Source organism: Trichoplusia ni, chromosome 18, assembly GCF_003590095.1.
Source record: "Trichoplusia ni isolate ovarian cell line Hi5 chromosome 18, tn1, whole genome shotgun sequence".
NCBI lineage: Eukaryota > Metazoa > Arthropoda > Insecta > Lepidoptera > Noctuidae > Trichoplusia > Trichoplusia ni.
Window position 1 is genome coordinate 4819190 of NC_039495.1, and position 17108 is coordinate 4836297.

Here is a 17108-nt window from a genome sequence, read left to right on the forward strand (position 1 = left end):
TCCTCAATTATCAATAGTCGTGTAATTCTGTGATTAGCGCGCATCCTGTACGAGTTCTTATGGAATAAGCTTGCGTTCACGCTGATTCATAAATACTTATTTAAATGATTGCGGAGTTTTTATAGTGTATTGTAGAATTTAGTTAATTGTGACTCATGATTTCGAGTGATTTTGCAATCAATTTCAGTCTTAAAATTAATCTTTTACATGTCTTAAAGTTTTCTTAAAGTCAATTTGTTACTTGCTTTGTTTTCTAATTCAGCCGGTTTCCAAATAGTTGGGGTCATCTGATACACACCACTTATCTCCCATATTTGGAACGTCATACCTATACAGTCCATTTTTGTTTCGACATAACTCTCTTCGTTAAGTGCCTATTACCATAGCAGACGATTCCCTTTAACGTTATATTAATTGATCCTTTTTACAAAGTGTAACAACCCTAGTATTAAAACTAAATACTTTTTTGTGTTGGCATATTGCCCAAACGACTGTATTGTTAGTTTCTGAGCTCGCAATATCTTCCGGATACATTACTCGTTCAATATATTTTTTGCAGTCGTTAAAAATGTAATTGAGGAAGCTTTTTTTATGTCCCGGCTTTAATTTTAGCAAACTTAATTTACACGATCGGTGTGGGTAAAATTGTGAAAAATATATTTCTGTTAAATAACTTCAGCGGAAATTATTTTGAAGATGTACTTCCTTTACAATTAAAGATGTAGATATTAATACGAAGTGTCCAACATTTTTTAAACTCAAACATGTCACTATTACTTATTGAGTTTCTTGGCAATGAGTTCATCGTTGTTTTTTTATGTTGTTCAAAATTTAGAAAAAATCGTCTTAGAATATTTTAAAGCTGGAATCTAGTAAAGGGGCGGTTTTCCTTTCCTAAAACTACAACCAATGTCGCCAAACCCATTCGTTCGTCCTCGTGATGAGTTTTTGATGATGAAAACTTTTTCTGTTTTATTAATCGTAATAAATTTGCCTCAATTTTTTTTTTGGCCTTTATTTACGGCTCTAGACAGACAAATTTGCAGTTGGATTGCAGTTGAAATGCGATCCGTCTGTTTAGACCCTAAGGTCTTTCATTCGTCCATATATTGAACATCCACTCAATATGGTTGTGATTTCCGCAGCTGGCACAGCAACCTGGAGCGCACGCTCTGGCTGCAGTACGTGTCGGGCGTGGTCCGCGCGGCCAGCGTGGTGGCGCGCGCGGTGGCGGGCGCGCGGCCCGTGCTCGTGCACTGCTCGGACGGCTGGGACCGCACGCCGCAGATCGTGGCCGCCGCGCAACTCATACTGGATCCCTACTACCGGACGCTTGAGGTAACACAACACACACACATGTATAAAATAAAACTATTTATTCCATTAGACAGATTACCAAAAAATATTGGATAAGCATTTTTTATTACTTAGAATTTTTTAAGTTTTAGGCACATTTTCAGTTTAATTGTGCTTGCTAAGGTCTTTCTTAAAGTCTTCTCAAATTTAAAACTAAAGAATACACTTCTAAATTTAATATCTTCCAGTCGTAACTACCGTAAAACGGTTTTTGTTTTATGAGGTCGCATTTTCTTACTTAGAAACTGTTTTAATGCAATTACTTTAAATATTTGGGAATCTTCATACATTTGTTTATCTTGTCGCGTAGCACGACCAAAACGTAAGAAAAACTATTCCTATCCACTCTAAAAATGCCTCTATTCACCCGGTTCAACCTACATTAAAAATATAAAATAACCTTTTTTTCTCCAGGGCTTCCGAGTACTTATTGAACGTGAATGGCTGGACTTCGGCCACAAGTTCGCGGACCGCTGCGGCCACCAGTTCGGCCCCGAGGACCCCAACGAGCGCTCGCCCATCTTCCTGCAGTGGCTCGACGTCGTCCACCAGATGATGCTGCAGTTCCCATGCAGCTTCGAGTTCAACGAGGCCTATTTGGTACGGATGCATTATTATTTGTTTATAGAAATCAAAGTTGCGACAAAAAGGGTCAAGGAAATCAAGTTTTATACATAAAATGAGCTGAATCAACGATATCGTGCGACTAAACCGATGCATAATGAGTCCATAATAAAAGTCTCTTCCACATTGAGTATCTGCGTTCGTTACTAAGTTTCGGTGTATGCGCGAACACTGCTCACAAGTTGGCAAGTGTTGTGTTTTGTGAAAGAGCGGATGCTCGCGTTCCATGCACCGCTGCTCTGCACGCTCGAAGTTCGCGTCTGTCCATTGCGTGAGAAGCCTCAAGGCTCCTTTAACCCCAAACTATTTAAGCGGTTCCGAGTTCATCCCATCCATAAAATGATTAATGATCTCACCAACTGACCTGTTTCTCCTGTCCATTGGCCAGATAAAGCTAGGCACGCACGTGCACTCGTGCATGTTCGGCACGTTCCTGTGCAACACGGGGCGCGAGCGCGCGGACTGCCGCGCGGCCGACCTCACGCCGCACGTGTGGCACCTGCTGCGCGCGCCCGCCTACAGGAACCATCTCTACTCGCCGCACCATCTCGATCAGGTATACTAACTCCCCCCCCCCCTCAACACTGGCCTTGGGCGTTGAGCTGTCCCCGCTGGCATCTTTCTCTCAGCTCAGCGTACAACGCGCACTCTGAATATTTGTATGTTTGTATGCTCGAGAAACGCATTGGGCCTAGACGGATCGCATTTCAACTGCAATTCAATAGTAAATACAATCCAACTGCAAATTGCATTTCAAATGCAGTTGAAAACTAAACGTGCAGTCCGATTGCACATTGACTGCAATTGAGGCGCGAGGGATATGTGTGGGACATACATAACAACTTTCTGTAAGAAAATGAAGAAATGGCCAAAATTGGCATTGTAAAAAAGGCTTTCAGCATCAATACCTCAGTGTTCATTAACATTTCAAGACTACCTAAAACACATTTGCCTACATATTCCTAATACATAACTCTCATATCTAAAACTGAATGTTAATAAGGTCCATTTTCCCGTGCACAGCAGGCGATCTGGCCGGAGTACTCTGTGCGTGCGATGTGCGTGTGGAGCGGCATGTTCTGCGCGGCGTCCGCGCGGGACGAGCCGCGAGACCACAAGCCCGAGCCGCCCGCGTTGCAGATACACCCACATGCTACCAACGGTATGTGTCTAGAGATGATACTTATCTTGTTAATGTCCTAAAATACATAAGTAGTGTTCCATTCACAAAAGGCTAGTTAAACAGGACTTTCTTTTTTTTTACAACAAAAACATAAAAAAGACTTCAAATAAGAGACGAAGCCAAACTTTATTTTTTTATGTGACCAAATAACAGCAATTTCACGTTTAAAGACCGATAATAAAAGACCGAAGAATTGAAAACCTCCTCCGTTTTGAAGTCGGCAGAAATTGCGATTATTTTGAAGTAAGCTGACAAACAGGATAGTATACACAAACATTCAGAAGGTGTCATGATTATCATATCCTGGTTCTCATCTTTTAGACGAAATAGTTTCATTCGGCAAAATAAAATAATTTCCAACAAAATGATTTCTCAAAATGTAAGCTTATAAAATTGACATTGATTTCAATATCAAGCCTTCCTCCCACTCTTTTTGATACTGGAAAAAATAGTCAGACACTCGATATACCTAATATTAAACTTATTTTACAGGTTTAATGACGAAGACGAGATCTTGCGACAACCTGCTGAGTGAGGGCGAGAAGCGGACGGCGCAACGACGGTGTAGCGACCCCAGTCTAGCGCCAGACGTTATGTAAGTGGAGATAAAGCTCATTATTGTATAGCAACGAAAACCTAATATACCAACGAGACGAGACGACATAGTTAGTGACACTGTAACCTGACTTGTATCATTCTATTCACGAAACTTAAGTTGTAATTTGAACCTTACAATAACAGAACTAAAATTTATTTTAGAATACATCTAAGTCATATACTTCTTTTCCGCTTCCCTCTTCTATTAAATTTATTTTTAATTTAAGCAGTTTAAATCTCGAAGAAGTTTCTTTTGGTCTTTACTAAAAGAAACTTCTAAAGGTTCCATCTTAAAGCGAAGATAAAAAGCTGTCTCTCTCGCTCACTCTCTTAGTTCGAGTCAGAAATATCAACTTATTTTCTTGATCATAATATATATGACTCGGTGTACAGTTATTGAGTTAGTTTAATGTTTGTTTGTTTATATGAATGTTTATTTTGTTACAGGAAACTATCAATGGTAGTGACGAACGAGTGCGAGTCCCGTCGCGAGTGTCGCGCGGCGCTGACGGACAGCTGCGTGGACGAGCTGCCCGTCCTGCCGCTAGCCGCCGACAACGACGGGGACACCGACACCTGCGGGGACACGGTGAGTGGGGACTACACGCTGTTGTGTGGGTTCAATCCCGATTCGGGCTACTACGAGAGAAGATAATTGTCCTATTCCCAGACCTACCCAATATGCACATAGAATGTAATGAGAATCGATCAAGCCGTTTCGGTGGAATTCAGTTGCGTACACCATGACACGAGAATTTTATATTAGACATATTGGGATAAGCCCCACTGACACACATACTCATTATTGCAAGTCTTGTAGACCAGAATCAACAATGATAACCGGGGCTTTACATGAGAATCAGAATTAGATATTTATTTGTTATATATACACAAAGACACCCAGACTCAGGATGAACACTCTTGGATGCACAAACGCCTACGCGGGTATCGAACCCGCAAAACGTCGCGCTATCCTTACAGTCACATCTGACTAACCAATGCCTCTCCAGGTTGACGGCCTCCACCCGGACCACTTCGAGTCGTCGCACGTGTCGGGCGGGCGCGACCTGGCCAGCGGCTCGTCCTCCCTGGAGCGGGAGCTGGGCGCCGCCCTGCCCGACGCCGTCATCGACCACGACGCCGACCACACTCCCGACTCCGTCCCACCACGCGACCACCACGCACCGTCCCCACCCACCACCACCGCGCTACAGCCTGATGATACGCCTGAGGAACCGCCCGTCTTCGTCTGTGATACTTATACCGATGTTATTGGAATGGCTGAGGTTCGTTTCTTATCATTTTTTTATTGTTCCTCCATCCATTGATTATTTAGATAATCTGTTCCGATCCAATTTGATCTTTGATATTCTCATCACGCAATTAATTTCCCTTTGGAACTTGTACAAAAAATACATTATGCCAAACAACTTACTTGACTTACTTCTTGACTAGTATCCCTAATATCGACTGTATACCGTCTTTTCCCATACAAATTAAAATTAGAATTCGCTATGGAGTGTAATAAATAGATAACTTACCTCAACAGGCAGCAAGAGAATCAGCTCGAACACGAAACATCAGTATAACTTGGCGATCAATCTCCGAGTCAAGCAACCAATCGTCAACCGGCTTCGACATCAACGAAGGTCGCGGGGAGCCTACGGCCTCGCGGAACACGTCGCACGACTCCTCCCCCATGGACAACCACACCGACGACAGGGCCAACCACAATGTGGTTGCCGACCTCAACAACCATGTGAGAGAGAATGGTGTTACCAACGGAACTCTGAACGGCATTGATGATGTCACTACCAAGTTTTTAGAAGTTGATCTGAATGGTGAGTGAGTTTTTAAATTGTTTACATGTAAATTGGGTACTAAACGGTATTGTAAGCGCATTTTTTACTAAAAATGTGGTAGTTAATAAACAATAGGCGTAGTTTGTTCACGTAAATAAATAAGTTTCCGATAATGATGGATAGATCTCGTAAAAAGAGCGTGGCAATACGCTTTCGCCATATCGTGAGTTGCAATGGGGACCGGCCAGCGAGTAAAAATCGCAATAACGCAATAATTGGACATACATCTACTCAGCTTGAGGCTGGGTGTGTATTGTGGCCTATCCGAAAATATTCCTTAGCTCTCATCATGTAGTCATCTGTGGTGTTTCGGTGATTCGCAGGAAAAAAAGTGACACACATAAAGGATGTGTCATTATCCTTACCACACTTTTAATACTGCAAATTGTTTAATTAGATGTTATTCTGTGTCTAAGCTAAACAATTAAAGACTACAATTACCCGAGTCAAGAGTCGCCTGTTTATCAGTACTCATAGTTGACCTCCCTCCCGGCAGGCGGCGCCACATCGAGCAGCATGAGCTCTGAGAGCGAGGGCGAGGCGGGCGCGTGCGGGCGGCGCGCGGGGGCCGCCTCGCAGCTCACGCTGTGCCCCGCGCCGCCGCGCCGCGCCTGCTGCCACTGCGACACGCGCGCCAGCGCTACCAGTATGTATCACTATAACATATACTAGAAAATAATATGTCAGAAGTTTTAAAAACATATTTAAATTATGCAATGGATTACTCACGCGTATTTATTGCCATTGTAAATTAATTTCGGGTTTGTTGATTCGCGTTATTGTTTGAGCAAACTGTTACATAATTTTAATATGAATCGATCACACAAAAGGGTGGAATTTTTTAAAGCATATCGGAACATAACTTCCAACAAAATAATACCAGTCTTGACTAGGTAACATTTGACTTGCGACATGTTCCTTAATGTATGGCAATGTAACTAGAACGAGCACATGAAGTATTGCGTAGGCAAAAGGGTACATTTACTTGAAAATTTCAGACTGAAAATATAAAATTAAATCTCGTTCAAGTATTCGAGCATAAGTGTTATTAATAGTCGCCGTGCTACCAGGTGGTATCGAGACGTCGGGCGAGTCCGGCGGCAGCTCGGAGGCGTGCTGGTGCGGCGTGTGCGGCGGCGCGCTGGCGGGCTCGCGCGTGCGCTGCGTGTGCGGCGCCGGACACGCGCGCGCCGACCCGCTCGACGGACTGCCGCCCGCGCTCGACCCGCTGCAGGCCCGTCTGCATCAGATCATACTCTACCAGAAGGTATATACTGAACAACTCTTCAGTTTGTACCTGTAACTTCTAGCAGAATGAATACACCTTACACAGAATAAACACGGTCAACTTCTAGCATGATGAAGGCACAGAGTGATTTACACCGAATCAATACGATCGTTTTACGAGCTTTGTATTGGAATAAAAATATGTATGATCCTAATTTTAACATGCACTAAAATTTTAATAATTAATGGTTAAACTTAATACCACCACATCACTGCTTTGACGACCACGATCATTCTGCCTAGAGTGTAACGACAAAGAAGAAAAACTTACTAGAACTAGTTATTCTTATTCCTTTGAAATTGACAGTTTTTATATATGATTTAAGTGTGCCTGGTAGTAATCCACATTGATTTACATAACTGTAGTATTATGCACGTTTATATCATGCAATATTAACAAATCAATTTCTTTGTTCACAGAAAGTAGTTGAGGAGTTGAGCGGTCAGTTACGATCCGCGCGAGAAGCACTACGACAGTCAACAACACCCGCGCCGCCTGTTGCCCCGCCCGCCGCGCCCGCTCAGGTACGACTCGACACCTCTCGTACTTAATATAGATCCTAATACAGGCTCATTGGTATAACGTAATCTCAAAACTATACAATTAACGACTCTAGCGTTAACGTCATTAAGTTCACATTGCCTTGTATGACCGACAATCTGTATCACTGTATGCGATGCCTTTCGTGTCAAGCGATAGCCATTTCGCGGCGCCGCGACTCTTCCTCTCAATGAGCACGCTACGTGCTACACGCGAGCGAGCGAGAGAGCGTACTCCTAACTAGTCTGTTCCCCTGGTACAGAAGGCGGCCCCGCTGCGCGGCGCGCGCGGCAGCGGCAGCAGCAGCGGCAGCGCCAGCGAGGTGGAGGTGGGCGAGGAGGCGCGCGGCGTCGTGTGGCTGCCCGACAGCGCCGCGCCGCGCTGCCAGTACTGCCGGAACCACTTCTGGCTGGCCCGCCGCAGGCATCACTGCAGGTAGTGTTACACTATTATTATTACCAAAAATTATTTATGTTCAGTTCACTAGTTGTTTCATATGCTACAGTATCTCACTGTGTAATGCCTTCCTAATAACTAATCTGGTATGGCCAAAAATTCAGCGGAATTTGTTTCAATTTGAAATCCATCACAGTGTACCAACTCAATAAATGTTTGTGGTTTATGTTTGTGAACCTGCTAAAATGCCCCTAAATGTTGAGTTTCCACTCCAAAGTTGTTCATCAAAGTTGGTACATGTTCTTTTTTGTTTTGCTATATCTATCAGCAAATTTATAATCGTTTTTTCCTCGTGGTAGACGGTGTGGTGGCATTTTCTGCGGGTCGTGCTCGGAGATGAGCTCGTGGGGCGACTGCGGCACGATGCGCGTGTGTCGGCGCTGCCGGGCGCTGCGGTGACGCGCCCGAGCCCGCCCGAGCCCGGCCGAGCGAGCCCGAGCGCGTCCGAGCCTGCCAGAGCGAGCCCGAGCGCGCCTGAGCCCGCCCGAGCGCAGCCGAGCGCGGCCGAGCCCGCCCGAGCGCAGCCGAGCGCGGCCGGACGCGCCCGAGCGGAGCCGAGCGCGCGCGAGCCCGCTCGACCGCGCCCGCGCCCCGGCGGGGGAGGGCCTCCACTTCCCTGCGAGTGCGAAAACTGTTTAGACCGACCCCCGCTTCCCTGCCGGCTGATCTACTACCTAGGTTAGCGTTCCTATAAACTCGTAATGCAATAGAATAAAGTGTAGTTACGTCTAAACAGTTTTACGTTTAAAACTAGTCATGCCGCTTCGATAACTAGCTTGTGAAACGTTTTCAAAACGCTATTTATCTACGAAATATGTATGAGAATTCAAATTGATTGTCATCTTTATTTTCATTAATATCACCATGACATTATTGTTTCATTAATTGTCCGAATGTTTGTGCCGAGTCGAGGAGTGTGGCGTCGCAGCCGTAACGTTGGCACGCTCGCGTGTCGTGTAGGAGGGATCTAGTCTTTCGTGGTGTCGGTGTTGACGGGCCGGTCGCGGTATGTAATTAGGTAAATGGTATAGTGAATCATTGTTACGCGAAGGCTGACTTTCTACGATTAATATTTAAACTTTTTTCTACGACTGTTTTTTTCGGTCTCTATAAATAAATTCACTAAATGTATTATTATTAATTTTTCGATTTATTTTTCCTTTGTTCGTCGAGAGAGTGAATCGGTTGTAAACTGGCCCCAACAGGTGTGAATACAGACACGTAAGACTTTGTATAAACTTGTTTTTATTTCCTTTTTATTTTGTATTATAGTGTTTCATTTGTTCTATTATTATTTTTGTACAGTAAGGTTTTGTTTCACACTTGGTCAGATACTGGGAAGCCTCGCCACGTCACGTGACAGCTTCGCAAGTTGGTGACGATGTGTATGTCCTGAGCCTTGATAACTTGACAAAAGACAAACGCTTGCGGCTGTCACGTGACTCGGCGAGCGGAAACCTTATATAAGACTTAATTTGTATATTCGACATTTTCCATTAATTTCAAATGTATAAAATACATTTCTTTGTACTATTAAATATTCGACTGAATTTGCTTATGGATAAGAATAGATGTCTATATTGGACATATTGATTTATAAAATCCATACTAAGCTTTATAATTACGTTGATACATTTATATTATGTACTAAATTTTCACACCGTAATAATTTCCTAGAGTAGAGCGTCAGAGTTCTGTATTTTATTTGTGATATTGTGATGATAATTTTGTATAATGATTAAGAGTTTAATAACATGTTGTTAGAAGTTAAATTTTACAGGTGATTATTTAAAATACCCTCGCGGTGCGTTGACTTTGCTGTAGTTGCAATATCTGATACTAAGAGCAAAATGTCCACGTGGACGTGGTGGTTACGTCAATTTTTTTATGGAACATGCTGTGAGACGTGCCTAGCGCGGGCTTCGCAACTAAATTTAGCGAGTATACATCAACAATATCATAGGAGATTACTAGAAAAATAATTCCAATACCATAGGTGTTGTTTAAATAAATGTTTTATACATGAGTATAATCAAATCAGTCGTGATTGTAATGTCGAGCGAGCCCGCGCGACCGCGTAACCGCTTCGTATATAATAACAAATGATTTTGTAATTATTCGTAACTGAGGGGATTGTTGTTAACTGCATATATTTTATATTGTAAACGAAAAGCTCGGAGTAACGTGTAAGTACTGTCGAAGTGCAAAACTTGTTTGTGACCAATGAATATTGACACGATGTGAAATAAAGCATATTTAGTTTTATGAAGGACCTCTTTTATTTAACCTTTTTATCTTGATATCAAAATCTTCAGAACTTTATGGCTACTATAAGAGCCGCTATACACGGACTGCTTCAAGCAGACAGTGCCAGCATCTTTAAGCGGTCGCCGTTGCGTCATCTGCAGTTTCAATACAAAATAGTCATTCGCAATACACGAACTGCTCAAGCAGTTGCAACTGCTTCGGGCGGTTATAAATGGCAGCTACAAGCTGTTGACTCTGACTGCAGGAGCGGTCCGTGTATGTTGATCACTGGGCTACTGCTCGAGCGGCCAGTACCTATATGGCGGCTCCTAATGCGAAAGCAACTGTTGTCTATTCGAGAGTAAGCCGCTAAAGTAAATTACATAAAATGACAAATAAAAACTACCCGATCACCACCCAAGCTTATAGCGCGTTGGCGATTTTAGATTTCATTAATTGGAATCCAGGTTTCCTCACAATCGGTTCCTTAATCGTTAGTTAGCGGTCTCTTAGAAAAATGAGGAAAGTACACATTTAAAACTGAATGTCACATTGTTACTTTCGCTGCGGTGGGATCGAACCCCTATTGCATAAGAATTCATGCATAGAATCGCAAGACCTTCACATCAAACGGTATTGTGTAAAAAGTTTGCAATTATTTTACTAACGAAATTTGGTAGCAGGGCAGAGCATGTGCGAGCGATCCCGTGTCTCTGGCTCAGGCAGTTGAGAAGGTGTTTGAGTCGACGCGAGTCCGACATATTTCCACGCCGTGCCCTGCTTTGCCTTCTGGGACCTCTTTGAGCTTAGTACGTTACTTTACCGAGTTCACATTAGGTATGTATGACCTTCTGGAAGGCAATCGAACCCCCAATAAATTTCGGCGCACAGTAATATTTAATCTTGATACATCCACCGACACCACAACCAGCCTCGTTGGCATGTTGGAACATAGGTATGTATAAGACTTACCAAAAGCTGTGATAAGTCTGCAAATCTTTAATAAACTTGAAACGAACGGCCACACAGAATTACCACAACATAATTTATGATGAACAACTATTCTTAAATCTTAGTACAGGTGTTGAGTAAAATACAGCTTTTGACAGTGTCATTATTTATATTAACAAAGTTGCGGGTATTTGCCAGCTCTACACAAAAAAAAATTATTTATTTGGAAATTCATTTAATACCAGTTTCTGATAAACATCGATCTTTGTAGTACTTACAACTAATCAACATTGATATTAAATGCAGTTATTATCTAACATCATACAGAACACAAAACTAAGAAAATAAACAATATGGAATGAAAATAGGCTAGTTATCATTGTCAGAGAATACGAACTAAATTGTAATCGTATAGAATTACAAACAAACAATATTTTCTGCAGGCTTAGTCTAAACGTAAGTCTGTTAGTACATAAGGAAACTAAGTCTGACCTTTAATGATTTTCGTCTCCAAGATCACGACGTGATTTTCATCTTTTCCAATATAAACAGTAGAAAATTTAAAAGAATAATTAATTTTACCAAAAAATGAATCCGACTGATGACCGACAAATGTGTCAGATAGGTACTGAATGAATCACGTGAATCGCATCAGAAGTTTTTGGAATAATCGATGTACATATATATAACAAAATACGAGCCGAATTGAAAACCCCCTCCTCTTTTAAGTTGGTTTAAATCGTCGAGAATTTGGTGACTATAGTTGTCTTATATACGAACAAACTTTCAATGTCAAATTAGGCACCTAATCATATGTTCAGTTACCTTATAAACGACGTTTCATACACGTTTACATACATTAAAACTGAATTACAAATAAATATGTGTTAAGCACTATTTATACTATATAGACAATTTACAGTGCGTATATAACCAAGTGCTTACATTTGAACTTTAATCGCGATTTTCGTTGACAGTAGTAACATCGTGTTTCATTTAATATAGCCCGAAGATTTATTTAGAACTATTTATTACAGACCAGTAATAGTATAGACAGATACTAACACGTTGACGCGCAGTTTATGACGGAGGATTATTGATTACGGCCATAGTGGGCTGTCTTGCAGCAACGACGTCATTTTGTAACTCATACAAAATAACATAGAAAGCTGTGGAATTTTCATTTAACAAATGTAACAGTCTGCTAAGGAATCAGCCCAGGATAGAGATTCGTGGAAGGATTCGGGGAAACCTTTGCCCAACATTGGGTTATATGAAAAAATACTTTAAATATTTACCTTTTTTAAAGAAGCGTAAACGTAGTGATAATATTTGCTAAGTTCTGTCTACGTTTATTGTCTGGTCTGTGGTGTTCTTCAATAAATAAGTACACAATTAACAAGTTGACTAAACTTTGACTAGTTAACGAATTACGTAATATTTACTAATTAATTACAATAATAAAATTAGGCCTAAAATTAGGAACAGTTTATACAATGAGCTAATTAAATTGTACAATAAAATGATGTTATTAAATGATGCTATTTTTAGTCACGCGTATTTATCGGGATTGCCCGACTAGTTTCAGACCCAACCGGAGTCCTTAATCATGAGCTGACGCGGCGGGATCGCGAGACAAATTGACGATATTGAAACAAGACCCCGCATTGCATCATTAAACAATGAATGAATGAATCCTCCTCACGATATAACATTACTATAAAAAAATATTCATGGACTATCAGCCACTAAAAGACAAATCTGATATATAGAAATTAAACTATTGTCAAATCTAACATCACGTGCGTCTTATGTAACAGATCTTACTATGAATACTGGTATTTCTTTGGTAATATCTAGAACTATCTAATAGCTTGAACAGGTTTAAAGCTTGAAGACGAAGCCAAAAATAGACATATTGTTCTTCTTGTTTCGGCTAGCTATAGAAAGTAAAATGAATTACGTATTTACCTTTGTTCCGTTATTCGATTTAAATAATTATTATTCTACGTTTTGGACTTGCCACTCCCATTGAGCACATTTAAGCGATCAATCAGCAATTGCAATGCCTAGGGTTATTTACAATAAAGAGGTATTTTAGAAGACCTACATTAAATTATTATCCATTTAGGCCAATTTTAGTAAACAAGGTACATCAACATCTCAATAATTAGAAACTACTTCCTAAATTGCGTAAAGCAAAATCGAATACTGCTTTTTTTTATTACAGTTTAAGAATGAGGTCCGTGTGTTCTCTATATGAATGTAAAACAATATTTGTAAAGGAATCTATTAAATGTGTTTTTGGATTCGAGTCCATAAATGCTTTATTTTTTGCTTAAAATATGAATTGTAAACAAATATTACTCCAGTAAAGCTTTCTCTAAATGCGTCGAGGTATTTTGTCTAAAGGAGGTACCAATTTGCTAATACTACATCATAGAATTGTAAATACTAAATTACTAAAAATGCAAATTAAAAGTCGCAAATGATTGTATAATCATTAAACTTATCAATTATTTCGATCATATGTATTTTAGGTAGGTAAAAAAGACAAAAAATACATTTGTGCGTAGATTAAGTAAATATTAGAATTAAGCCCAAAAGTGGGCGCTAAAATCCAAATAAGTACGAACCGAAGAATTTATAAGAATATATTTACGAAGAATATGGGGTATTTTTGCGACTTCTGACATAATCATATTACTACACTATCTTGGAAGAATTTCTATTCTTCAATCAATCAATCATATTTATTGTGAACATAGGTAATAGAATACATGAAAGGTCTTAAAGTACATTTCATATGAACTCTATGTTCTTCATATTTCTGGGAGTCTACTTAAAATAACATTACTGCATTTGAGAAAGCGAGACGACACACTAAACGTCGTAGATCGGCAGCTCGCTTACACAACTACATATTTTTTTCAATTTTGATAGTCGATGGTAGATAGCCCCAAGGTTTAGAAAATTACAAACTACTTTAATATATGTATAATTTCCATGACACATTCAAACCACTACGACACACAAAGGAAGATTTTGTACATTTCTTTTAAACTACATTAGGTCGATTCGTTATAACAATTACAATCCTACATTTAGCTTCGATATCATTGTTTTTGAGCTTGTATGGACTTTAACAACAAACGACAACAACAAAATACTCTTCTACGGATAGTTCAACTCATTTGTGCACATAGCGCTATGTGTGCGTGCGATTGTTTACTGTGATTTTACTTTGTGTGACAGTGACACACAAATGAAAGTTGTAGTACAGTCGCCATCAGATATATCGTAGCAGACAAGGTGACGAAATACTTTTTGAACAATTTCAAATGTCAATAATTTCCATTCGCTACAAGTTACCATTAATATCTGGAACATTATTACCTCATTAATATCTGAGCAGATGCTTGTCAATAATTTCTATACAAACTTCAAACCAAAAATATCTTAGCGACTGTACACAATGTCACTGTATGTTGACTAAGTTGCCCAGACATAGCGCCGTGTGCAAATATGAGTTGAATTGAATATAATTACTTTAATAAGAGACTCTTTCATTGCAATTCTATGATATAAAAATACTGATTTTTCTTAAAGCCCCAGAAGTAGGCGTAAGAGATAAATATCAGAAGATCAACTCTTTAAACTTTTAGTTAATACATGTGAAAAATCTATTGGGCTTTGGAGAAATGAATAGATTAATGAATACTTGAGAGGCCCTTAAGTTATAACTTAACATTTTAATTTTAAAATCTTTTACAAGTCTCTTTCATTATAATTTTACAGATAAAACATTCTACAAAAATAATTCTTATTCCCTTAAAAAAAAAACATAACTCGAAAAAATAACCATTACATTATTACAACGTGAGAATTAAATAAGTACACATCTTATCTATCTTCTATTACCGTAATTAAATTAGGCCCGAAAAATTGTGCATTTATTGAACAAGATTCAAGTTTAAAGAGTAGACCTTCTGCCTTTCCTATATAGTACCACATTCTAGAACGATTCATACATACCCTACCTGCAGTACATTGCTATGTTTCCTCTTATAGTCCATGACCATGCTGAGCACGCGATTCCGAACCTGGTCGAGTGCTTTGTACATGTCTGCTGTGAACGGTTCGAAGTCTTGGTACTTCTTCTTGCGTCTGTATATACCTTCCTTGTTTGCCATTGCGCAGTTCATTGCGGTCTGAAAATGTTGATAAAATTTTATTCACAAGAGGACAAGATATTTTAAGGGTAAGAAAAATTGCACAGACCATTAACATTTAACATCGTCCGAAAACTGGCATTTGGGTCTAGTGGTTAGTAGCCCTGACTGCTACGCAAGAGGTTCTGGGTTCGTTTCCCACCCAGAACAAGTGGTTGCGTGATGAGAACAATGATTTGTTTTGTGTCTTAGTGTGTATGTTACATATGAAGATTAGATAACACCCAGACTTAATGTATTTCGAAATATATAAGTACCTCTATCAGATGTATAGCACTCATAATACAATCTTTGCTTAGTTTGCAACTAGATGGCGTTGAGTTAAAGCTGTAGAATGTAAGAAAGTATGTCTGTCTTCTACTTTTTTCTCGATTAAACAATCTTTCTTTCTCTTTCCCGAAGCAGAAGATGACATTTCTAATTAAATTTAATTTGAACTAACCTCAGTAACATTATAGCTCAAGAAGTCGAGTATCCCCTGCAGCGTGTTCCGAGTGTCACGTACCAGGATCTCATAGAACACGATGTGCAGCGGGCCGGGGAAGCGCGTCAACCACATCTGGTTGAGCGACTCCCACGCCGTCAGCTGAGTCGACACGTACGTCGCCCAATCTGATAACATTATCATATAAAGTGAATCACGAAGACTGCACGGATAGGCGAGTGGTTGAGGTCACCAAGCCAAACCCAGTCATTACGACGTGTCGCGGGTTCGATCCCCGCGTAGTACAAGCGTTTGTGTGATCCACGAATGCTTGTTCTGAGTCTGAGTGTCTTTGAGAGTTGGATGACGTAATCTAGGAATCACTTAACTCATCCTGAGTTGAGGATAGGATAGGATGTAACGGTCAAGTAACAGAAAATAATGAAACGATGTGCCGAAATTAACCAAACGAAAGCTATTTCAAACACAATACAGCGCGCAGATAATGCTATTTCTATATCTCTATAAATACTGATCAAAAGGCTATCAATGGCTTAATATATTGATTTTATCGCATAATTTATGAAGAAAAATATTACGTCAAATAGTAGTTTACCTGATTTCTTATTTTCATGAGACTTCTTTTTAAAAGCTGATTTTGGCGCTGTCCCTATGTGTCCTCTATGCAGTCTATGGAAATCAGCCTAAAATTATCACATTTGGGTTTAAATGATAAATAATGAAAGAGTTATATAAGTATACATAAATACTGTTTAAAGAATACACATATACATAACTAGCATTAAATTAGAATAACTTAAATGCAATTTTGATTAAAAACTTTACAGTTAAATTAAAAAAAAATTGTTAGTGGCCATTTAAAACAAATAAAAGCAAAACAATAATTACCAATAGCCTCTTCACTGGCTCTGTTGCCCTGGTAAGGGCATGTTTGAAGCAATGTGAGTGTGTGAGTGAAAGTGCAACTAATTGTTAAAAACAAGGCATTTCATTCAATATTGTACAGCGGCAAACAAACTGAAAATGTACACAAAACAGGAAAAAGCCATGTTAAAAATATTTTACGAAATTAATTCACATACAAACTAAATCTAAAAATAATTTTGTTATTGTGAAGCTGAATTTATGAACACTTATTCTGCTTTTAAAGGCATCTATGTAGCTGTATTCATTCTTGTTTTAAATCATGTACTTTTTTTGTTGGGAATATAATATTTTGAGATTCACAATTTAAATAACATTATTCTCGATTCAAAACAAATGCTAGCACATGACCAATGGTGCTAATGAAACAGACCTTGACTTGCTTACATGCAAAACTATACAG

The 17108-nt window shown here is 39.7% G+C and overlaps 1 protein-coding gene and 1 long non-coding RNA gene across 6 annotated transcripts in view; one reads left to right on the forward strand and one right to left on the reverse strand.

The window, feature by feature from the left end:
- LOC113503028 (myotubularin-related protein 4) overlaps positions 1-10175 on the forward strand; it is a 77341-nt gene extending 67166 nt beyond the window's left edge. For 4 of the 5 annotated variants that reach the window (XM_026884816.1, XM_026884811.1, XM_026884813.1 and 1 more), the window contains 13 exons: positions 1146-1338; positions 1771-1956; positions 2369-2536; positions 3004-3142; positions 3656-3758; positions 4208-4349; positions 4771-5046; positions 5310-5601; positions 6119-6268; positions 6693-6889; positions 7330-7434; positions 7713-7885; positions 8206-10175. In XM_026884816.1, coding sequence (XP_026740617.1) covers positions 1146-1338; positions 1771-1956; positions 2369-2536; positions 3004-3142; positions 3656-3758; positions 4208-4349; positions 4771-5046; positions 5310-5601; positions 6119-6268; positions 6693-6889; positions 7330-7434; positions 7713-7885; positions 8206-8305 — 2224 coding nt within the window. In that variant the 3' untranslated portion in view covers positions 8306-10175. The remainder of the gene's footprint in view (positions 1-1145; positions 1339-1770; positions 1957-2368; positions 2537-3003; positions 3143-3655; positions 3759-4207; positions 4350-4770; positions 5047-5309; positions 5602-6118; positions 6269-6692; positions 6890-7329; positions 7435-7712; positions 7886-8205) is intronic. The other variant, XM_026884815.1, reaches the window with a different exon arrangement.
- A 4769-nt stretch (positions 10176-14944) lies between these two features.
- Positions 14945-17094, reverse strand: LOC113503036. Its single transcript, XR_003401400.1, has 4 exons — positions 16670-17094; positions 16377-16464; positions 15779-15948; positions 14945-15315 (listed from the first exon to the last, which is right to left on the reverse strand). It is a non-coding gene; the product is annotated as an uncharacterized LOC113503036 (long non-coding RNA).
- Positions 17095-17108: the final 14 nt, after the last annotated feature.